The 26,535-nt window shown below is 32.3% G+C and overlaps 1 protein-coding gene across 1 annotated transcript in view; it reads right to left on the bottom strand.

The window, feature by feature from the left end:
- The window catches only part of LOC149803171 (cadherin-23-like), a 59,251-nt gene that overhangs the window by 17,937 nt on the left and 14,779 nt on the right, over positions 1-26,535 (bottom strand). The window contains exons 5-16 of the mRNA XM_089951349.1: positions 26,380-26,487; positions 25,574-25,651; positions 20,112-20,234; positions 17,690-17,800; positions 16,516-16,609; positions 14,937-15,034; positions 13,370-13,546; positions 9,498-9,641; positions 7,845-8,003; positions 7,014-7,216; positions 4,558-4,711; positions 2,846-2,925 (exon numbers count right to left, since the gene is read on the bottom strand). Coding sequence (XP_089807475.1) covers positions 2,846-2,925; positions 4,558-4,711; positions 7,014-7,216; positions 7,845-8,003; positions 9,498-9,641; positions 13,370-13,546; positions 14,937-15,034; positions 16,516-16,609; positions 17,690-17,800; positions 20,112-20,234; positions 25,574-25,651; positions 26,380-26,487 — 1,529 coding nt within the window. The remainder of the gene's footprint in view (positions 1-2,845; positions 2,926-4,557; positions 4,712-7,013; positions 7,217-7,844; positions 8,004-9,497; positions 9,642-13,369; positions 13,547-14,936; positions 15,035-16,515; positions 16,610-17,689; positions 17,801-20,111; positions 20,235-25,573; positions 25,652-26,379; positions 26,488-26,535) is intronic.

The following is a 26,535-nucleotide window of genomic DNA, read 5'->3' as shown; positions in this document are numbered from 1 at the left end:
AAAGGAACATTTTCCTTCCTGCAAATCCAGCAGAAATAGTCTTTCCACATCCTAGAGAGGCTATCACATTCCCAGGAAGGTAGCCTGTTGTACTGCAGCGATATGTTTTAGCAGGTCTGTTTGAGCCTTCTTGGATGAAAGATCCCTAAGGTAAAAGACAGAGAAAGTTGACTACGAATTCCCATGACTTGTGTATTTTCAGCTGGGGAACAGTTTTCCATGAATGCAAACTTATTGTGCCTGTTCCAACTTCAAGATGTGTAAAAAGTTCCTTTGATTTTTTGGTTAAATCCCCGTATGCCAAGCAGATAAACTTTGTTATCGAGGCAGGGCCACAGACAGGGCTGGACAACTAGGACAAAATTTTAGGGGCCCAGAACAGACCGGAGGCCTACTGCTATCACAACTTTTATTTCATAATGGCCTACTGGATAATTTTGTCTATAGCCCACAAATCCTGTCCATGACCCTGTATCCAGGACAATGCATCCAAGTCATTCAATCTATGGCATGAACATAGGCTACCCAATCTCTTAAATCAGGGACTGGTAAGACAATCGTTTGGAGTTTCACATTCTACCTTGTGACAAACAGATCACCAATGGTAAATCCCAGCAGGTACATAATTGTGACTGAAAATTCAGGGATGAAGAGACCATTCCATATGCATTAGTTGATTTCTTTGGGACTGCATATCCACTAATATATATATATATTCTGCATGGAATATGATGAACATGTACATGGATTTGACATTTATGACACAACTTTGGAAAATCAACACAAAGAAAGAAAGAAAAGAAAACCATGCAGAGATCTGCAGATTGGGTTTCCCCTTGCCATGTCATGTTATTTAATACACCACAATTGAGTTATTGGTTAAGATGGCAGTGCCCTTTCCACATATTGTATCATGCTATCAATGAAATTCTCTCAATGTGACATTCGTCTCAAGGTATTGATATGCAATAGATGCTTCTGAGTGAGCCTGGAGTGCTGTCCACCATCCTCCTGAAATGATGTAGGAGATAGACAACCAAGCCCACTGTGCTCCTGACCATATAAACCTTCAAATTTAGAGGCTGTATCTTCAGTGGAACACCTATGTAAATCAAGTGAAGTTCTCCCATTTCTGAATAAGGGACCTCAAGGTGCAAGGCTTTGACCTCCATTAGTGTGTCAAGATTGATGCCACTGTTGTTCTGACATTCTCCAGTGCATGTAATGGAGGGAGACATATTCTGTTCAGATGTGTTTCGGACTCCATACTAACTACTAAATAATAAAATGCTGAGTTGGTATGATATCAGATTTTTCCTTGTTGATGAGGAATCCAAAACTGAGGAGCAGAAAGAAAAGTGTGATGTCACTAGGGTTATGCAATTGTCTATATAAGAAAAGTGTGATGCCACTAGGGTTATGCAATTGTCTATATAAGAAAAGTGTGATGCCACTAGGGTTATGCAATTGTCTATATAAGAAAAGTGTGCCGCCACTAGGGTTATGCAATTATCTATATAAGAAACCCAACCAGTGTGAAGGAGCTGAATGTCTGTTCATCTTTCTGGAGTTGCAAGTCGGCTTATGCTAGAACAAGCTGTTGACAGAGAAGGAAGAGGAGGACAAAACTCCGGTACATATATGTGACCCTCCCAGAAGGAGCAGAAATTATGCAGTGAAAAATGTGCAGCATCTACTTAATAACCCCTACAATCACAAGTTTTACATAGCACAAACATGACCTGAACAACACAATAAGCTTATTAATTATGTGAATGTCCCAAGCTGAGAGACTCTACTAGCAACCCATGCAGGTAAGTACAAAAGTATGTCTATGCTTACAACAAAAATTATAATTCTACAATAGAGACTGTGTGATATAAAGGAGACAGAAAACAGTTGGAAATAGAAATTGAGTATACTTCCCTGAGAAGAGAAACTCCTCTAACTTGCTCCCCTTCCGAATATCTTCCAAAACTCTTGAATAAGGTTTGTGATGGTCTCTCAACTGGAGAGAGAATACTACTCAGCACCAGCAAAAGCAGTATTGAAGTATTCATTGAAAATACCTAAATCAAGGGGAAATCCCTCTGTCTGACTGTCATGAAAGTGGTCAGAGAGCATTTAGCTCCCATAGCTACAAATCTGAAGGGGGGGTGGCTGGATTTGCAGGGCAGAAGTACTAATACTAAGGTTTCATAATCAGGTAACATATTTAGAGAAGAAATATCTACATTTTATAGCTGTCTGTGGATGCAGGTAGAATTAAGAGTCTTTTTACTGAAGATATCTCTGTTTCTGTGAATCATAGATTAAATAAAAATATATGAAGACAGCAGAAAGATTGGTTGTTGCTTTGGTACAAACTATAATTCAATTTTAAGATTTAATTTACAATTCAAGTCATGTACAATCCTGAAGATTCATTTACTGAACAATGTTACAGTTAATTATAACCTCTGACCTATTTAAGTGCACTTGGGATTTATCCTAAGGAGATTGGTTACCATTTCTATTTATTTGATCTCAGGATCAAAAAAAGAAAGAAATTGACTGATATTTGGGAGCAGTGTATTACTTCCAGATAAATATAATACTGCTATTACTTCTGTAAGTTCTCCCATTAAGACTACTACAAGAACGTCTTATATATATAGTGGTATATTATACTGAAATAAAACTTTCAGCCTCAGGACTAATGTCCAAGAACAGTTTACACCTTTTCACAACCTCAGACAGACCAGTAAATGGACAGCTAGATGTGAAATATTTTTGCAGATTTACAAGATAAGAGAAAGTGAAAGAGTCATCACTACTTATATGAAAATGTACCAAATGGTCTTACCTATGATCTATTTCAAAATATCCCATGCCTCCATCAATCTTGTATTCCAAATTTTCACTCCGGGGATCTTTAGCCGAAGCCTATGGAAAAAGAAATATCTTTTCACATTTTGAATCACAAATGTCATGCAACAGCAATGAAAACTTTACCAATAAGTGTTTAAATATTTATGAGCATAACCAAAAATATTAGTGTTACAATAATATGCAAAAGAAGGATGTTTACCAGCTGATACTGTGCATCTGCAGCCATTGTTTTCTTTATGAAACCATTTTTTCTAGTAAAATAAGATTCTTCAATAATACTTACTCATTCATAATACCTTAGGAGAACTACTTCCTTGAAATCCAGCCCTAACATGCTAAAACATTTCAACTAAAACATTAATGTTAGATAGTGTGAGGTCCCCTCGATACAGGGATTGATTCAGGAATACTTTCATTACTTCTGGAACAGGAAGTACACTTTCCATTTTGATGTAACTGCAGGGTGACTGCAAGGGTATATGTTTATTATGATCAGGTAAGTATTATTGAAGAAAATTATTTTTAACAGAAAATAAAATGGTTTCTTCTTCCAAATGCATTACCCAATCATCATAAACTAGGGCAATAGGTAAGAGGTGGAGGTAGTTACATATCTAACTGTTAGAGGCCATCACTGATCCCCTAAGTTATGTGAGACAGCTTCTAGATGACCCGAGTGCAGAATAGACTCCATCTGTTGAGGAGTGGCTTCAAAAAATCATGAAGCTGCATATAATGAAGCAGTTTTCAGTTACAACATTTTAGTCTTAATATCAACCTTAAATTCACACAGACGGTATCAAACCTAGCTATCACTCTTGACAGTATAATCTCATTACCAGAAAATGTAATGAACATATGCAAGGATTTTGTCTGAGATGCCTAGTCAACTAACTTGTTAACCTAGACAGTTAGGTGCTAAGTTTGTCTCTTGGGTTTGGTTTATAATAGACCAATAAGTGAGAATGCCTTGTGTCCATAATCTTGGTTCAGTCCTGATTTTGAACAACACATGGCATGGGGAGCCACTCCTAGGTGTTTACATGATAATGCCCATAATATTATTGCCTTGAGAAGGAATGATTTGGTTTTCATATATATCCTCCTCATCTACATTTTCCTCCTGTATGCTGATGTCATTTATGTATCTTTCAAAAAGAGACACAGTGCGATAAAATCCATGTACATTCCATATCCAGTCAGGTCACACAGTTCGTAAAAAGAACATTAGCATGAACACAATAGTTTTCCTATTAGCTTGAGACATTGGATACATCATCAAAGTAATCAGTTACAAGAAATTCAATATTCTTCTCAGAGAACACAGAAAATTTTGACTGATGCGATGATAAAGATAGTATTTTGTCAGTAGTGTCAGCATTAGGAGAGATATCTACACAGTTTGCAATTACAGACTCTTCAGCAATGTCTAATTTATTCATGTAACCTCCATCTTAAATTTGTTTCGCTAACTTTATATCTCAAATTAATCTGTAAAGGCTACAAAAAAGGATACTTGGAACTTTGTTACACACCAGTGCAGCTTCGTTGGTCCATCATATTGAACAACCTTTTACAAATCCATTTTTCTACTTTCATGTGTTTTCTTATGAACCAATGTTTGTAAACTGAAAAATTAGGATGGAAGATATTCTGATACAGCATTTTGAAAATTGTGATACTTACATTTACTCGCAAAAGTATAGTTGGGGGAGAAGCACCTTCTGCTATGTTCAATTCTGAGCCATTTAAGGGGCTGAATATCACAGGCAAGAACATATTAACATCTGTTACATCTGTCACATCTGTCACATGGATAAAAACAACACAAACTGTTGACCTGTGATTAAACAACAATGAAAATTATTAGAGAAGAACTATAACATCCATTTTTTGCTAAAATAATGTAATTTTTCATTCAACATGCATACATTCCGGTATTGATTTCTATACATTTCAACATTTACAAAAGCTATTTTTGTAATGGACATCTCTATCTAATACACAAAATCTAGTCTCAGTCTTGATTAACGGAACTTTAGTTGGAATAAAAGCAATAGTTTAGTAAGATGTATAGAATGTTTTACATCTTTAGCATAATCAAAGATTTTTGCTGTTCTCAATAAAAACATTGAGCAGAAAAAGAAACAAGAACATTGTAAATGGCACATTTGTTTAATAGTTCACTATGTAGATACTGAAATATTTGTGTGGAAACTATTTTCATTCTTTCAGTCACAGTGACCATGACTTTGACCTCTTGATTTTAAAGTTGACAGTCTTCTTCCAGCTTGTAATGTATAACTAATGTTATTGTATGGAAACCATTTTTATTCTTTCAGTCACAGTGACCACGACTTTGACCTCTTGATTCTAAAATTGTCAGGCTTTTTCCAGCCTGTAATGTATAACTAATGTCATTGTGTAGAAACCATTTTTATTCTTTCAGTCAAACTGACCTGCTCTTGTGACCTTTTGCTCATAAATTCAACAGGATCCCTTATCTCCCATAGAAAAATGTCTTTTTTCCCCAAAACAAATATTGATAGTTAAGAATAAAGAAAATGAATTCAGAGTTAATTATTATTATTATTATTATTATTATTATTATCATGTCTTAGTACAATGTGTAAGTTCTGTTCTTGAGAGATCTCATTATATAAAGATAATTTTCATGCAACTGCCAAAAAAAAGAAAGAGCACAGCTTCTGCCAAAAAATAATTATGGTCTCTCAAGACAGGTGGTCCTTTATAACAGGTGAAACACTATATAATCAATAAATCTGTTCATGGAGATTCTTGTCTCTCAAACAGGTGGTCTCTCATAGCAATGGTCTTTCAAGATAGGTTTTACTGTACATTCAGTCTTCAATTACATCCAAAAGATGACATAAAACAGTAATACATACAATGTCCTTCAACTTTTGTATGCATATTAGGAATAAAAAAGATTTTAAAAAATGACATGATTACCAATATGTAGATACTGAAATATTTGTGTGGAAACTATTTTCATTCTTTCAGTCATAGCGACCGCAACTTTGACCTCTTGATTTTAAAGTTGAAAGGCTTCTTCCAGTCTGTAATGTATGACTAATTTTATTGTGGAAACCATTTTTCTTCTTTCAGTCAAACTGACCTGCACTTTTAACCTTTTGATCATAAATTCGACAGAATCCCTTATCACCTGTAGAAAAAATGTATTTTTCTACAAAACAAATATTGATAATCAAGAATAAAGAAAACAAAGTTGGAGTTTTTATTTTTATTATTATTATTAGTAGTAGTAGTAGTACAGTAGTATCATGTCTTAGTACAATATGTAGTAGTATCATGTCTTAGTACAATATGTAGTAGTATCATGTCTTAGTACAATGTGTAAGTTCTGTTCTTGAGAGATCTCATTATATAAAGATAATTTTCATGCACCCTGCCATCATCACACCATGATTCCAAAGGGGTGGGTTAGTAAATTATTGTATCTGTCTTTTAATACTGATACATTATGACAGTTGGGAATAAAGTGAAGTTGTACATAGAAAATAGTATAAACCACATAGGATCTAGAATCCATGGTAGCTCAGTTGGTAGAACATCTGGTTCATAATACAAGGATCCAAGGTTAGATATTCAGCCAAACCAGCCTGGGCTGCCTGCTTTAGTGTGTTCTTGGGAAAAACACTTAGCTCCCATTTCCTTGGCATGATACAGCCAATAATAAGTATAAAGTGATGATTGATAAAAACCAACCAATCACTGACCATGATAGTATAATATATCCTACCCATTTCTCTCTCTCTTTCTGTTCCAAGGTCAGGTTGTATCCTAATAATCCTTTTTTCTTTGTGTGTATTTTATATGTTTTATTATCACTGTTGTTGTGATTATTATTATTATTATTATTATTATTATTATCATGTCAAAGTACAGTGTGTTTGAAATATCAAAGACAATTTTGAAAGATTGTTTTAAATTATTTATTTACATTGACCTTATGGGATATAATATTGTTCAACTGGTTTTATAAATCTCATATCAAATGAACACTTTTGTGTGTGACTTTATATAAATGAAGCTACAATAAAAGTGAGTGATATGGCAAGAAAGAAATAAGAGGAGAAACTGTGTTTTGTCTTCCAAACCTTTTTTCTGAAGGTAACTGTGGATGATCTTCTACAACAACATCTAATCTATACTTTGTGACATATGGCCAAGGGATGGTCTTCATCAAAATGATTTCACCAGTTGCATTGTTGATAGTAAAGGGAATTAATTCATCGTCATCCCTGAGGACACTATAGGAAACATATCCACTTCCCTTTGAGTCTGGATCAGTTGCAATTACCTAAGAAGAAAATAATCAGAAACATTATTAATATTTTTAAACTTTCTTCTTTATAACGACAAACTGACTGAGTAAGCTTGAGAATTAGATTCTATGCAAACAACTTCATACTGAATGCAAAGGAAGCGAATGTAAGAAGTTATTGCAAGTATTAGTTTGACAAAAATGGTAGATCTACAGTTTACATAAAACCTACAAATACAGTAGAATCTGCCTTGAAAGACCATCCCTTCTGCCCAAAAAATTATGGTCTCTCAAGACAGGTGGTCCTTCATAATAGGTGAAACACTATATATTCAATAAATCTGTGCATGGAGATCCTGATCTCTCAAACAGGTGGTCTCTCATAGCAATGGTCTTTCAAGACAGGTTTTACTGTACATTCAGTCTTCAAATACATGTACAAGATGACACAAAATAGCAATACATACAATGTCCTTCACCTTTTTCTATGCATATTAGAAATAAAAAAGATTAAAAAATTAACAATATTACCAATATACATATTAAAAGCATGAAAAGTATAAAATATTAAACATAAAAACATCCTCAAAATGATCAAGCTGACATATAAAACTTTCTGAAAACTGGACATGACTAACCATACATAATCTTTTGAAACACCAACCTGACAGATTGGACTACCGGTCACATGTGCATCTTTATGTATTGTGCAGTCAGGATCTTTACCACACTGTGGTGAGTTGTCATTCATGTCTATTAGACTTATGTGGACAATACTGTTGCCACTGAACATGTTTTCATGGTATAAAGAAACAGCCCTCACCTACAAATATAAGCAGGAAATCATTAATTGTGCCATGTAACAGTGTTTTATTATGTACATGATTTCAAAGCTGGGAAATTAATATCCCTTGCACTTTTTAAGAACTAGTTGTGCTATGCTATAGTTTTTTTGTGTTTTTTTTTTGTACAAGTAAAAGTCATATATACTTAAATTCCTGGTTTTGTCATAAAAATTACATTTTTGTTGGTACTGAAATATTTGCATTGTGGATGAGTCCTGAAATTTCCATAGATGGGCAAATATGGGCTGCTTCCTTAAATTCATGGTTTGCAGGAAACACAAAAATGAAAAAGTAGTAGCCCATGATTAATAACAGAAAATTCAAAGCATTTGCCACACTGAGATACAACAAATAGGTGTAAAAGTGTTCTACTAAATTTTAATCAGGCTTTAATTGAAAATATAAACGAATTTCCTTTCATATGCCTCCTTCACAGATACGTGTTAAAGGATCTGAAAAAAGACAAACATGACCACTACAATCTCTGCATAAAGAAATAATTGATAATGCAGTGATTACGAAATAAAGGAAAGGGTACTTTACAAATATAATCTGCTGCCAATTTATTCCAAAATTTAATAGTGTGACATCAATGTTATTCATAAATACCAACTTTTGTGGATTTTGTGAATCTTACAAAAGACAAAAAATATTTGGAAAACAAGTTTGGGAAAAGACGACATAAGCTAAAATCTAGGTCTGATCACATTCACATTGTTCTTAATAAGACATTCAAAGGTATAATAATATCCAAGATATGTTACCAAATATTTGATGCTTAAACACAATTTTTAAAAAATACTTGTGTCTGTGGAGTCTTTACAAATAGCAGTAATGGAAGCTTCCCTCCTACAAGAGCATCATGAGTAGCTACATACGTTTGACACAGCAATGTATCAAGTTTCATGGAGATCAATCAATCAAAAAATGTACTATAATTTCATCTACAAGATTATGTCATACATAACACATACATCACTAAGTCAAAAATGGCAATAACTCTAACAAAAATAAGAGGAGTAGTGTGATTTGTCAAAACGCTTGTCTTCAGATAAAGACCCAATAACATGAACAAAGTCTGGCGGCAATCCACTAATAAATGAGGCTTGCTACATTCACAAGTTTCTATCAAACACTAAATCCAGACACAAGCGTAAAAAGCAATAACTCATAAGAATTGCAGGAGTACAGTCATTTGTCTATATGTACACCTTGAGGTGATGAGCATAACAGTCACATGGCAATCCATGAGAAACAGTGTGACTACATTCTGTACTGGATAGATGGGTGGACACAGGGATTCTTACGTACATCTTCCTATGTCGAGAGGGTATAAAAAGTTTAGTTGTGAAGGAAGAAGAATATGCACACATTTAGCCATTCACTATTTAAGATTACATAAATGTTAAACATTTTACCTAACATGACAAAGAACAGTAAATTGAGAATAATTAAGCAATATATTCACTTACAGTCATTGTAGTTTTAGTCCATGTCTCAAAATCCAGGGCACTTTGATCACTGACCGAAATGATTCCCGTTGAAGAATTCAGAGAAAATGCATGCCAAGGACCAGGATTAACAATTTCAAAGAAAAGCTTTGTGTTGATCTCATTCTGAAAAGATTAAGTTGTATAAAGTCTTTAATTATTATTAGAGTAAATATTTATTACAAATTTTCAGATAAACAAAGTACTCTGCAATTCCAACTATGTCCACTATGGTAATGCAGCTGTTATCGTGATATAAGGAACTCTGAAACATAAAATTCAAGCAACTTTATAAGACAAATTATTTTTAAAGTCTTCACATTTTCCCTACATTTTCACTGCAAAATCTATCCTGATATAACACACTTTGATAAAATAAAACTATTAAATAAAGATTCAAAATTTATGTTCCATGAACAAATTACGTCAGCAAAAAAGAATCAAGTTTATACAGGTGAGTAACCCTGAAAATGTACCCATTTTGTATCAGATAGAGTGAGAGAAAAAAATGTGTAACTATTTCACCCTAAAAAAGAATGTAACCATTATTCAGTGAAATTTTATTTTTGTATTACCACATTTCCTGATTAAATAATCCACCAACAGTGTTTCAACATTCTTATAAGCAGTAAATTACAGAAAGTTCACAAATGATAAGTTATTTTTAGAAGTCAAACTTTCTTCATGATTTCAGATGATAACCATAGTATGCTACCATAATAATATGTATCAAATCTTACTTAGACTGGTTATTCCAGCTGATCATTTCAGTTCAAAATTGTAAAGGTGCTTTATCCAAGGACATATGATTACTATCTATAATTGTCTAAAGAAAAAAAAAGATTATGAAGAAATATAATATTTTGGGTTATGCAGCCATCTTTCCAACATTATGATAAGCAATTGATACCAACTTAATTAATGCAAATATTATTTCACTTTGTTGAGATAAACAATTGAGCTTCATTAAGGCTGTTAACTGGTTCTGCAGGAACTGTGCTAAAACTAGCTATAGCAATGGCTCTTAGATAAAAATAGAATGAACCCCATCAGCTCTAAATAAATAATCTTACACTTCATTAAAATAGCATTATGAAAAAATACACTGCTCTGATCCTCATCATAACATCAACTTTGACACGTTATCTTTTTAAAATTATATAAGCAAGTTTTGAAATATTTTGAGTCCAATCCGAAATTATCTTGGGAACAGTCAAATGCACAACATACATATATGTATGTATATTCAAAAGCAAATATAAATTAATCAGAAGAATAACTTGTATTTATTAAAAATTAATGACAACATACAAAATGGAATTTATTTAAATAGAGGCTCATTTGTTGTTTTAATGGGTTTGAAAAGCATATACAAATAAATTTCAAAATAATGTCAATAAGCACTCAAAATCATCAGGACACTAAATCAGGACCTTATTTTGAAGTACTGCTAGTGTTATGTATTCAGTTGGATTGTACTGCTAGTGTTATGTATTCAGTTGGATTGTACTGCTAATGTTATGTATTCAGTTGGATTGTACTGCTAGTGTTATGTATTCAGTTGGATTGTATTGCTAGTGTTATGTATTCAGTTGGATTGTACTGCTAGTGTTATGTATTCAGTTGGATTGTACTGCTAGTGTTATGTATTCAGTTGGATTGTACTGCTAGTGTTATGTATTCAGTTGGATTGTACTGCTAGTGTTATGTATTCAGTTGGATTGTACTGCTAGTGTTATGTATTCAGTTGGATTGTACTGCTAGTGTTATGTATTCAGTTGAATTGTACTGCTAGTGTTATGTATTCAGTTGGATTGTACTGCTAGTCTTACGTATTCAGTTGGATTGTACTGCTAGTGTTATGTATTCAGTTGAATTGTACTGCTAGTGTTATGTATTCAGTTGGATTGTACTGCTAGTATTATGCATTCAGTTGAATTGTTGTTATGTATTCAGTTGGATTGAAACTGCTAATGTTATGCATTCAGTTTGACTGTTCTTAAGATATTTTTGAAAAGTTACTCTTGAACATTCAACATTTACATGTACGTTATTTAATATAGTGAAGTCATGTTTATTAAAAGAAAAACTGTGTTGTATTTAACAGAAATAACATAGTCATGCACCACATCAAATGAAGCAGCCCTTGTGCAACATACACATGACTGATTATGCAAAGAAAAACCCACCTGTAAGTTGTTTATTTAAGTCAACCAGTTCAATGAATCATTTTAGTCATTACTGTATGGTATGTTCCATGCAATCTGCAAACTACTAGTGTATATTTAAAGTGAATGCAAAGGACATTTTGTTTGCATTTTACATCAATGCATTTGTAAAAATCAAATGTGAGAGATTTTATTCAAATTTCACATGATAATATATAAAATATCATAGCTTGATACTCAGATATCAGTATCATATCATCTAATTGAAATGATAGGTATACCCTGTTATTAAACACAGCCTGGATTTGTAAACTTAGCTGGATGAGGACAAACATTACCCTAAATACAACCCTAATAAATCTGTAGAATATAAACAATTACATGAATACAATCTTTACCAAGTAGTATTGGGTTTGTGTTTGTCTAATCATGATAATTTAAGATCAATTTGTTTATTCATTGTTTGCATCAGATAGATATAGTATCATGCTTAATGGAGAGTGATTAAAAATAACTGAAGTGGCAGGGTTTGTGACATGAGCTGCTGTTGTTTTTTCACAAAGACCATCTCAATTGATGAAATAAATGACTCACTTGTTACTGGCATGTGATCTTATTCAATGATGTAAATGACTCAGTCTTGACTGGTATGTGTTTGTATTTGATGATGTAAATGACTCAGTCTTGACTGGTATGTGATTGTATTTGATGATGTAAATGACTCAGTCTTGACTGGTTTGTGATCATATTCGATGATGTAAATGACTCAGTCTTGACTGGTATGTGATCATATTCGATGATGTATGACTCAGTCTTGACTGTTATGTGATTGTATTTGATGATGTAAATGACTCAGTCTTGACTGGTATGTGATATTATTCAATGATGTAAATGACTCAGTCTTGACTGGTATGTGATTGTATTTGATGATGTAAATGACTCAGTCTTGACTGGTATGTGATCGTATTCAATGATGTAAATGACTCAGTCTTGACTGGTATGTGATCATATTCGATGATGTAAATGACTCAGTCTTGACTGGTATGTGATCATATTCGATGATGTAAATGACTCAGTCTTGACTGGTATGTGATCGTATTCGATGATGTAAATGACTCAGTCTTGACTGGCATGTGATCGTATTCGATGATGTAAATGACTCAGTCTTGACTGGTATGTGCAAACAAAATCTAAACAGGAAAGTCAAGTCAAGATGCTTATTTAATCTTCATCAGCGTGTCAAATGCTTTAATGATATGACCTTCAATGACACCTTCAAAACATTATTTTGGAACATTATACAGAGAGTACTGAAGAATAAGGTCCTAGAATTTATAACAGTCTGAAGGGTAAATGCAGAGCTTTTATATATGCTGAATGAAGAATTGTGTTGAAATACATGGGTGAAAAATCTGTCCTATTTGTGGTAAATAGTTAATTATGCTTCCTTTTCTATTTTAATAACCTATTTTGTATCCTGAAACTAAATGTTTTCATGCAATTAGACCTATATCTGGAGACATTTTTTTACATTGTTCTCTGGCTTTCATGCTTCAAAAAGTACCACTCATAGTGCAACGTCATATTTATAATAACTGTTAGACATCATAAAAACATCTTTGCAAAATCAGCAAAATGTAAAGCTTTTAAAATTATAAATATAAATGCAGGATAAAATCAAGAAACCTTATCTGCATCTGTTGCCTGAATCTGAATTACAAAGGAATCTTTTGGAGCATTCTCTTGTATCATGGCATGATATTCTGTCTCTGACATCACAGGGCGATTATCATCCACATCATTGATTTTTACTTCCACTGTGGCAAAGGTGAATCTGTTGATTGGGTTGTCCTCTTGATATGCCTAAAATGCATGAAGATACATTAATAATAATAATAATAATAATAATAATAACAATAATAATAGTAATAATAATATGCTTAGAGATTAACAAGATCGATAATTAAAATTTATCAGTAATTATACCAGAGCAAAACAAGTATATGTAAAAACTGTTCAACAGCTCCTAAATTTTCATTTTTAAATTTACTATAATGGCATGAAAAAATAAATAGGTTATCTACATATGCATACAAATAATGCATACCAAATTTTATTTACCTGCTTCAAAGTTTGTTTGAAAATGATTCCAACAAGGTGTTTGTTAAAATAGTTAAAGTACAAAAGTTCAAATATCTGTAAAAATAAAATCGAAATAAATTGCTATAATCATCAGAAAACCTAACCAGGTAATCTACATCAGCATACAACCAAACCATCAATATTTTATTTGTTGATGTTGTGTGGGTTTTGCATTATCATGCTCAAAAAGTTTCTTGGGATCAATAGACAGACATATAAATGGATGTATGGACAAGATTTACTTAAGATGACCCAGCAGCAAGTAGTGGAGACATGAAAGTTTATAGATTTTCCATGTCCCCTTATAAACTTATATGCAAAATCTTGTAACCATCAATTGATGGAAAAAGAAGTTACTAACCACTTTAAACAGATCATACTGACCTATCCCTCTGACCTTGACTATAATCCTTAAGGATGTTCCATGTCTATCAGACTTGTGTACAAAGTCTGATAATAACCTAATTAATCCACACTGACTTTAGATCTTGATGATTTCTATTTGTTTGTATAGTTTGATATGATTCATCCAATAAACAGGAAAAGTTGATATGATTTATCCATGTAAATAGGAATTAAGGCCAAATGCAAATAGGAATTTGACCACAACAAGAAATTATATAATGTGGAATGACCTAAATATAACTATAACTCATCAACTCAAGTGACCTTGACCTTTAATATTCTTTAGCTTTCAATCCATAAATATATAAACCAGAAATATATTTGCAAAGTTTGTTCTGGATTTACAAGTGAAATGAAACTGTGCCAGGTGTAAAAACAAATTAGCAAAAACTATATGCTAGCTGAGCAGACAGATGCACTGCTGTTAAAACAAACACTATAAGCTAAACCTCATCTTTTGCAAAAATAAGCAAAGAGGATGTAAGAAGAAAAATTGTCTTTGCCAAAATACTCTTGGATGTAGACCACCCATTAGTGTTACCCCCCCCCATATCAGATGATCATCAGATCTATACCTGAGTGACTGTCATATCCAGTTTTGACACTTCTACCCAATAAAGAATGTAATATGAGATATGCTATACAACAACATTATATAATAATTGGAAAGCCTAAGAAGTGGGAAAGAACCTGTATGAAGACCTACCTTAACAACCAATGTATAGCTGTCAACTTTTTCTCTGTCAAATATCTCATTGGTATACAAGTTTCCACTATCTTTATCAATCCTGAAAAAGCCTGATCCTGCAAGTGTAGAATTAGCCATAAAAAATCTATAATTAAGTTGCTATTATTAATATACTCTTAATATTGGATTGATCATAATGTAATAAATTCCGTTCTAAACAAACTATTGTTAAAATGATATATTACAGTATACAGCTGCATAGTTATGGAAAACTCAATCTGTCAGTATGCACTGAAACACAGTTCTCCTTCTTTACAATGTTCATAGATAAGAACAATAAAATAACCATTGCTGTAACTGAGGGAACCTTATCCTGAGGGATGTTCATTTAAGGCTATAGTCTGACTCTACATGCCCGTTTGTTTGTACCCCCCTACCGATTTCAAAAATGAGAACGTTTAATGTGATAAAAAGTGCACAGAACTAAGTCAATTGAATCATTGATTTATAATTTCTAACCTGACTGTGACCAGAATGGCACTAATGCTGGCATCCCCTGCACCATTTCATGCTTAATGGATTTTCCATACTAACACGGCGCCATATTCCATACACTATAGGCTAGATTATTTCCATCAGACAACATAATGACATAGTTCATCCTGTTCGGTAACTGCTGAATAATTGTGTAAATTACATAACTTTGAGAGTTTGGAATTATATCCCTCTGCAGATATGAACATAGAAATTAAACCACTTGTTAAATCCACATGAAAAGCAAATTTGTAGTTGTCATTATTTTCCTTTGCTTGATTCGACATTGTAAATATTGGAAGCAGATGACTTATGAATGTACATCTGTAGTTGTGATTTACCCCTTTGCTGAAAATGGACTTGTCCAGAAACTGGAAATGTATCCGAGCATGTCCGTCTATTAAACTGAAAATTCCGTTAAGCATGAAATATGCAAACGATGATGGTGTTAGGGCTACTCTACTCAGAGTCCGGTTAGAAATTATAAATCAATGAATGAATTGACTAAGTTCCTTGCACTTTTTATCACATTAAAGGTTTCGATTATTTAAATCAGTAGTTGGGTACAAACAAACGGGTTTGTATTATCAGAATATAGTCATAATAGTGCAGTAAAACACAATAATGAATAGTTTCCTGTAAAAGATTATGATATTTAACTCAATCAGTCAATCAATCAATTATTCATGGATAGATACAACAAAAGAATAAATGAAAATGCCTGCAGTGTGAACACAAACACTAGGCACTTGTAAGGAATGGAGATTCACATAGCAGGTCACAAAAGTACAAATTTTCTCTTCATTTTCTGTTATAATGTTAAAAGTCTTTGCATTAATAAAAAATTTAATTGCACAGCAATCTATTTAACTTCTTCAGATAAGAGATTTGTCCAGTCTACACCAAACAGGGCAACTGAAACTTGATGAAAAGTTTGACAATTACATTTAGAAAATGCCCGACAAAAGAAATCAATTAAAAATTTTAAAATATTATTTCAATATCATGAATCTGTGATTGAGAATTCCAAAAATAACACACAGTTTGATGAATTCCTATTTACCATTTACAGATTCAAGTTGGTAATGAAGTATTGCATTAATGCCTGTGTCTTCGTCAGCTGCATGTACTTTTCCAAAATCTGTGTTTTTTGGTTGCTGAAGAAAAAAGTAAAAATGCAAATATTTTAGTCTAATATGCCTGTGTTGGATAGAGACAAGGAAAACTACGTTTACTCATTCATCATAATTAGTTTGTCACTTGCTAATTATTCCATTAAAAATCATACATCAAACTTGTGTGAGTATGCAATTACCATTTTTTCTGTAGATATATTAATCTTCACTCATTCAAGATTTCTGCAGAATTCAGATGTTATCCTGTACATTGTAGGCAAACCTAAAGTTATCATATTCAACTGTTATATGACAAAGAAGATGATGTATTTAAATATATGTCATGGATTTCAGAAATATGCACAGATGATGTAGCAGCCATGATTATAAATAAAGATATACAGTAAACTTATTACAAAGAAAGGATAAGATAATGTATTTAAATATACTTTATGGATGTAAAAGTATCTGCATAGATGGTTAAGAAATTAGTAATTGTAACAAATTATAATCTGAAAATGAAATTCAGAGGCAAAATCTATTTTAGCAACAGTGACATCAACCATGGAGTTACACGACCTCAAAATCAATAAGATTCTTCCGCGTACTAAAGGAGAACACATCATACAATGTTGCATTGATATATATTCACAACAGTCTATTGTCCTGCAATCAGATTGGATATGCACCCAGCTGTCCATCCAACTACATGGCAATCATACACACACACACACACACACACACACACACACACAGATTATGCTATACTAAAATGTCCCACAACTTTTGTCAGCAATGCATAAAAATCAAAATTGTCATGGAATAACTGTCCACTATTTGTGATTGGGGTGAACTCAGTCTTCACTTCTTGCTGAATTCCTTAGTGCAAAGGGGATTACTTTTAGAACAGAATTAGGTATTTGTATAAAAATGCAAAATGTTAAAGCTGCATTGTGATATTATAGTGCTAACTAAAGTATGAAAGAAAGGAAAAACTAGATAAAATTAAGGCTAAAGGCATTGTGATATAAGGATGATTAAGGGAGTTGTATATTTGTAAAGGCAATTCCCAAATTGGTGTAATGACCAAAATGGATACATAAACCTGATTGAGAAACTTACCTCTTCATCCACATGCATGTAATAAATTTCATTGTCAAAAGCTGGAGGTTTGTTGTCAACATCCATCACATTTATTGTGAGATTAAGAGTCACATTGGTAAAGTCTCCATCCTAGGAATAAACAAATGAGAATGTTTTTTTTACAAGACCTGTTTACTCCACCATGACTGACAAAATGACAATAACACTGAAATCATGTGAAAGAATAGGCCAACAATAAACATTGTGAAGCTTAGTGAGTTGAATTTGCAAGGATAAAACCCAGACATGTGCATTTTATGATTTTAAAATTTTCATTTTAAAAACTTTGCTTTTTGTTATTATTAATTTGATATGCATATAACATAACTGGTTGTCTATACTGAAGTGGCATCCAATAACAGGGATTGCACAGTTTTATAGCAGGGATTACACAGTCTTATAACAGTGATTTCACAGTCTTATAACACGGATAACACAGTCTTATAACCAGAATTACACAGCCTTATAACAGGGATTATACAGTCTTTTAACAAGGATTACACAGTCTTATAACAGGGATTACACATTCTTATAACAGGGATTACACAGTCTTATAACAAGGATTACACAGTCTTATAACAAGGATTACACAGTCTTATAGCAGGGATAACACAGTCTTATAACTGGGATTACACAGCCTTATAACAGGGATTATACAGTCTTATAACAAGGATTACACAGTCTTATAACAAGGATTACAGTCTTATAACAGGGATTACACAGTCTTATAACAGAGATTTCACATATATATACACACACACAATTTAACTTCAGAAAAAAATCAGCAGTATATCTATTCTTTGTCAAGGAATGGATAAATTTATGTTGAAGGGAACAAGTTTATTTTATTGTATATATATATATATATATATATATATATATATATATATATATATATATATATATATATATATATATATACACATCACATGCTACTGATTGAGCTGACCCAGGATTTGTAACAGAGAAAGAAAAATGTTAGCTTACCAATGCCATATTGTCAACATTTCAGTCAGGCACCAGTGTCTTACCCATATACAAAAGTTTTCAACGATATTTACTATGCAAATATTCCTTGGAATTTTACATGAACTTTATTTTTATCTGTATTATTATTATTATTATTAACAGAAGACAATGCTTTTCACAACATATGCTACACATTTACCTTGATTCATTTTGATAAACATTTGCTATTCTAGCACTAACCCAAAACAAACATGTCAGCTACACATTTCTGTCTGACTTTTATATAATTATTTAACTCACCTATCATTCAATAACACAGATGTTCAGGTTTTCACCTTGCTTTTGTGCTACATTGTGCTTTGCTTGGTAAGTTGTTTCTTCCTTTGATACAAAGCTTGATTAACTTGAACATATATATATATATATATATATATATATATATATATATATATATATATATATATATATATATATATACATATATATATATATATATATATATATATATATATATATATATATATATATATATATATATCACCAAATTATAATTCAAGAAAAAAATCCAAATATCTTCTCTACAGAAGTTAGGCCATTTCATCACTACTCCTTTTTATGGGTGTCTTGATCATCATAATGAATTTATATTTTTCTTTCTTTATCATCATAGGCAGCAAAAGTATCCAAATCATATATATCTATATATATATCACCAATTTCAAATTCAAGAAAACAAAATTCAAATATCTTTACAGAAGTTAGGTCATTTCATCACTTCTCCTTTTTATGGGTGTCTTGATCATCATAATGAATTTATATTTTTCTAAATCTTTATCATCGCTATTATCATATGCAGCAAAAGTATCAAAATCATTACAACTGTGAATTTCTTTCTCACAACCACCATCCTAGTCAATGGATAAATGAAGTTCACTAGTATGAATTTCAACTGTAATGAATGTTACAATGTTTATATCTTAAGCACTAGAAAACTTAAATTTTAATTAAATAATTCCGTTTGTCCATAATAAAACTATCTTATTGATAATCAGAATATTTTAAAGAGTAGATTTAACATTAAAATGTATTATTTACAGAAGAATAACTAATAATCTCACCATGTTCACTCAGCTTCATGCATAACATTTTAAAATCTATGCAGTATGAAAATAAGTCACATTAGAAATCTGATAGTTTCTAAACTGACACAATCACAACTACCTTTTTAGTCACTTAGGAATGTAATATTGGTTCTTGAATCACATTAACACAATTTGTAAAATTTCAAGACAGTAGATATGCCTCCATTGAAAATATGTATGTGATCAAATAATTAGGTATTGGTAAACAAGGCAATTTCTGAAGACTATTTCAACCTAAAATAAAAATACTTTTTCAAAATTCCAGCAATATTTTTATGTTTTATTCTTACCAGGATCTGCAACTCCAAAAAATACTTGTTCTGACGGTCATAGTCTAAGGTACTGTTGGTTGTTAACTTTAAAGTAAAAATGTTATTGTTTTCATTGATTTCAAACATACCACCCATAAGGGGCTGAAAAGAAAAATAAAGACAAGAATAAACATTTAAATATACAAGTACATGTAATTACATGTGAATATCACAGTCAACAGCTACCAAATATATTCCATACATAGATAAATTCAAGTAAACAAGAGTCATTGTAGCTCTCCACAAAAAGTCTGGTTATTTTTTTTAACCTTCTTTTAATTCTCTAAACTGAGAATTGAAATAGATATTTTTGAGAAAATCAAAAGATACCAAATGATATCCATTATTCTTTTGTCTGAGTTGACATGGTCAATAGTTAAATGTAGCGAAAAACACTGAGTCAAGGTTTTAGAGGTTGAAGTATCCAAGTCATGAGTTGAGACATTCAACTGGAGGTCATGGACCTCAACAGATCAATGAACACCACGCTGGATGAATATCCATTCTGATTTTGCTCAAATGTTTATTTCAAGAGTCATTATCGATTAAAAGTCCTTGAAGTCAAGGTCACACAGTTATCAAAGTCATGAGAGACATGGCAGATATGCATTTTCCAACTAAAGGCCAGTCTTAATCCTTATACATTTTTTAAAATTATTTTTCTTTAGAAGATTACTGAAGTACAAAAGTCTCAATGGTGACCTTGAACTATGCCACTAAGGTAATGGAAAACTAGCATTCCAAACCCATAAAGGTATTGTCAAGATATGCAATCAAATTAAGTTTGATCCAAATCCATTATTACTTCTTAATGATTATTACGTCTACAAGCCATTTTAATAAAAAGCCTACATCATGATGATCTCAGACATTGAAACAACCCAAGGTCACATAATATTAATTTTATAACTCTTCTGAGATATGAATGAACTGTACCCATACATCAAGTTTGGTTTAGAACAATAAAAATTGTGTGTGTGCATGACTCCAGAGAAGTACTACCCTTTAGGCTCTGTTCAAATACAATGAAGCACATGCTTTTCAGTGGTTACAACATTTTTATTTGTTTTCTGATAGAAAAGTGCCAATGACCTAGTTTATTTAGCATGATTACCACCAATTTCTCCAAAACGATTCCATCTTAATAGAAAGTAAACCTACTTTGCTGATCAGGTAATTCCATACATTATAATATTTTCTTGTAAAAAACATTCTCTGAAAAACCTTAGTCCTGGCAGATGAATCAGCATTTATTCAAGAAATATAGTAAAATGGACCTCAAGAAACTACTGCCATGAGAGACCACCTGTCTTGAGAGACCAGATTCTCAATTCATGGGTTTACTGATCATAAAGCATTTTGCCCTGTCATCAAAGGTCATGAGCTTTTGGTGGAATGTATGGTCTTTAAAAAAGAGATTTTTTTCAGTTTCACCCAATCCTCACATACTGTAAATTGCATATTTAATGACTTTTAAGAAAAATATGCAGTCCATATCATAGACTAAAAACAATTCACTGCAGTAAAAACAAAGTTAAAAATGAATGAATTCTGTGGAAAGTACTTGAACCATATATTTAATTTTCTAAGTTGGTTTAACAGTACTGGACTCTAAAAGATTTATTAGTAAAGTTATTACTATCATACAGTTTGTCATGCTATCAACACCATACTCAAGTTGGCTACATGTTTGCTTGACTAACAAGCCTTCATTTTCATCATGTTAGGAATGTTACTAGCTGATCCATATATACACTACAGTTATACATGTATATCAAGCCCACTAAATTGTATGGCATGTATATGATATGGGTGTTTATATCGAAAATACTACTACTTGTAGGTGATATTCAATTGTCATTATCATCTACAGCAAACTTGCTAGTGACAACATTTTATCCTTTCTCTTGGTTAATAGACCAGCAAATAGATGACCATTTGTTTCTCCCATTAATATTACTATATTTAAAAAGTTTATTCTCTTCCCTTTTAAATATTTTATTATTTTGATGAATGACCTTAACTGCAAGACCAAATTATGCCACATTCAAAAGGTTTTTGTATTTATAGAAGTCATAAAACATCAAATAATCAAGTTTGAATTCCCCTTTCTTAGCCGTTACAATATGTAGCCACATTATAATTGGGAAGTTGATAACCCCTTGCATTTATTCATAAGAACTATTCAAATCAACCAGCAGTGTTCTTATCATATGACCCATCAACCATGTTCCAAAACTTCCTATCCTCCCACCCACCCTCCACATTAAAGGAATACAACTATTTTTCACCCTTGGTATCTTTTTAGAATGTTACCTTGAGAAAAGTAATCCAAATGGGTACAAATGGTGATGGAAAGTATGATTGCAACACAAAGACTGCTTTTTGATGACTAATCTCCTGGTCTCTCCTCATCTCCTAATGTGCAAACAATTAGGGTGATTGCAAGAGATATGACATAAGAAATTCAGCAGAGACATGTTTTATGTTATGTGTTTAGGCTTGAATAAACAGTAACATAAGAAAGAGTGAAAACAGCAAGCTTTGAAAATTTAACATATTATATCCCTGGAAGAATACTGTAAAAATGAAGAAAAAAAAATTACGGTTTCAAGAATCAAATCCAAAACTAATCCAAGAATAATCCATGAATACAAATTTAGAATTCCTAATAATAAAATGTTCTAATGAGTTCAAGTTCGAGTCCTGATGAAGTATCCAAGATGGAAGGTGATGACATATGCTGTAACCTGTACTGTGTTGAAGTCTACAGTTCCCTGTAGAAACACAGTAATTAATCCTCCAGTTTTGGAAATCCAAATAAAATTTTTAAGAAATGTCTTTGTCAAGAATTCTGTATAAGTACTAAAATATTTTCAGAGAAATGAGTTAATCTTTTAGAATCATAAAAATTAAAATAAAACTAAAAAAATCAAAAACTGGTCACAACAGAAGAAAACAACTTAACATCAAGTGTTTAAAAGCCCAAACTCTGAGAGAGAGATCTAAACATCACTATTAATACTGAGTAATCAACAATTTTGGAAATGCAAAATAGAGGATCACATGATCATGTTTACATATAAAAATCAAGTAGCCCCTGTAAGTCCTTGATAAGATCCAATCATTTTGCTCTGAGAATACAAGTTGTTTACTTGACCCTTAATCAAGGCCAAGAAATAAGTCAAAAATAGAAACAGTGTTTCTCTTATTAGGTATTTATGGAAAGATTCAGGTCAAACTGAATTTTCTGGAAAATATCAAATTCCTAGTAAACAAAATTACATTACATTGACATGTAAGGAAAATAAAAAAGATTCCAAAACCCAGAAACACGCAAATCAAATCAAACACAAACTAAATCAAATATAAATTAAATCAAATATATGTAACACATGGCTGAAATGCATTTACCAGCTAAAGTTGGTCTCGATCCTTGAAACTATCAAGACCCATGTGGATGATTAATCAGCTATCATTCTAGCTACCCTACAACAAATGGATGACACAGCTACCACCAAACAAAACAAGTCACTGTGCTAAATACAAAGAGTTAAAAATGCATGAGTTCACTAGATAACCCCTATAGATGAATGATAACCAAATACTATAAATCATGAGAATTGACTTAAAGGTGAATTATATGTAATTACATGTAATTTGTATTAATTTATTCAGAATTATGCAGGTATTGGGTATGGTTATCACCAGGACACTCTATACAAGCATGACAACATGCAAATTGCCATCTGGTCAGTGACCTAAGTTTGTATTATATTAACATGGGCCCTTTCTATGAAGTTTGTGGTTGTTGATCTGTAAAAGAAAATGATCACTGACACTTTTCTGTCAGCTAAAAATAAACGAGTATAATTAGTCTAAAATTGTGTTAGGATAGAGCAGGCTGCTTGTGTGCTCCAGTGGCAAAGTCATGTTTTTGTATTTATCTCCAGTTCTCAAACAGTGTTACCTTACAGTAATGAAACTGTATGTTATTGGTTTTAGCAGCATTTCTAACATGTTAAGACTACATCATGTCAAGGAAATGGGAGCTAAATGTGTTTCCCAAGGATAAACCCAGTTAATCCATGGTGGATACTGAACCTGCAACTTTTGTTATGAGTCCAACACTCTACCAACTGAGCTACTATGGCTTAAGAAACTATATTTGTATAAATCCTACATAACTTGACCCTACATGACTAGGCATTAGTCACTGTGACCTTTATTTTACATTCTACTGACAACTGTAAGTTTTTGCATTTCATTCCATTTCATTAACTCTCTTGTCCACAGTCATAACAACTTTACAGCATATAATGTATTTGGAGGAGCATTACATTACCCAGTGTAATTTAGGACACTGTGTCATATTTCTTTTGCACCAGTGGCAACTTTAACATTTTATCTTTAGCTTCATTTCTCAGATACATGTCTGAACAGTCATGAAACATGATCTATTTGCATGAATCTTTAAAGGAGCACAACTTTACCAGTCAAAATGTAGGACACTGTAACCTAATAGTTATATTCCAGAGGCATAGTTATGTTTTTATATTTAGCTATATTTTTCAAAAACTGATGCCTGTGCAGTGTTGAATCATCACAGTTGCATAGATTCCTGATGAGTATTATCCTTCCAAATTAATTCAGGTCACAGTGAGTTAAACTTGCTACCTCAAAGGCAATATTATTTATGTCTTCATGTCCATTTCACAAACATTGTTACCTGTAATTATGGAACTCAATGTACGCATGCATCCTGGAGATTGTTACCCTATGAGTCATAATATAGGTTGCTGTAATCTACATTTTGCACTCTACTGGTACCATTTAGCTCCATTTTATGGCAAGTGTAAATAAAGTAGTTTATATTTCACCATTTTTTATGATGAGCTTACCCCACCCCATCACACAATGTGAAAAGCTTGAACAACTAATAACAGTATTTCCCTCCATATCTCTGATCATTACATTCCCCAGACTATGTAGTTACATGGGACACATGGGGGTATATATCTGTACAAGATGACTCATGTATGTGTAGACAAATTTCCCTCCATATCTCTGATCATTACATTCCCCAAACTATGTAGTTACATGGGACACATGGGGGTAAATATCTGTACAAGATGACTCATGTATGTGTAGACAAATTTCCCTCCATATCTTTGATAAATACATTCCCCAAACTATGTAGTTACATGAGACACAGGGGGATATATATCTCTAGATGACTCATGTATGTGTAGACAAATTTCATCTGACAGTAAGAGTCAACATTCTTTTTTTTCCTGCTAATTATGTCAGATGTAGACTTAAAACTTTTGCAATGGATATTCAGCTACAATCAATCAATCAAATATAATCACAACCAAAATAATTATAAAAAATTGGATACCTGATACCCTTCACATAAAATGTTATAAAATTGCACAAACCTTTATGGAGGCTGAGGTGTCAAACTTATCTTTGTCACATGCTCTAAATTGCCATATATTTCCACCTTCAGGTAGATTCTAAAAATAAAAATGAAGAAAAATTAATATAGTGCAATCAATGTTAAGAACATCTTGCTATTCAATTAAACCTAAATAAATGAGAGAGAGAAAGAGAGATCATCTTAATCCAACTGACTGTTCATACAAAAATCCCAACAAATATCATTAATGATTCTCTCACCCCTTCCATATCATGGGGTTAGGGGCAGTGAAGGAGTAGGGAATGTACAATAGCTCTTAGACAGCTATGTAAGACAACTGTTCTTGTCCCAATATAAAATCGCAAAGTTTACAATTCACATTTCTGATACAATTTTCAGAAAGATGGAAATATTTTATTTTAAACAGCACAAGTTCATGCAGACATGTATGCTTGCACAGCGAGATGGGATCACAATCCCCAGAGTATGTTTCTACACTGATTCTTTATTTTATTATGAGGTTGAGTGTAAGGGCAATATTAGGTGATATTTCTTTGTTTCATTTTCTTTCTTTTCCAGTAGACATGGAGTATAAACAATGATGACATCATGAGACAACAAGTGTTTGAAAATTTCTTGACAGGCATGAAGTATTCATCTAATTACACCATCATTACTATAATTCCAGCTAATAACTTACTTCCTTTCCTTTATCAATGAACACATCATTTTATGTAAAGCTAATTACCCAACAAACAAAAAGCAACACCCTACAGTTTATAATACTGTTCATGTATTGGATTTACAGATAAGGATAAATAATACCTCATTTATGGGAATGCTATTTGGGGATGCAACTGTTTGTTTCTTTAGATCACAAAATGTTGGCGGGTATTCATTTCTTGGTGTAATCTCAATAGGATATGTAGAATTCTGCAAGTTAAAATTAGAAAATTGTACACAAATCAGCATGCAAACTAC

The sequence above is a fragment of the Sinohyriopsis cumingii genome, chromosome 3, assembly GCF_028554795.1.
Source record: "Sinohyriopsis cumingii isolate HCF-2022 chromosome 3, ASM2855479v2, whole genome shotgun sequence".
Lineage (NCBI taxonomy): Eukaryota > Metazoa > Mollusca > Bivalvia > Unionida > Unionidae > Sinohyriopsis > Sinohyriopsis cumingii.
The sequence above is the reverse complement of the archived record's forward strand: the minus strand, read 5'-3'. Positions and strand labels throughout refer to the sequence as shown.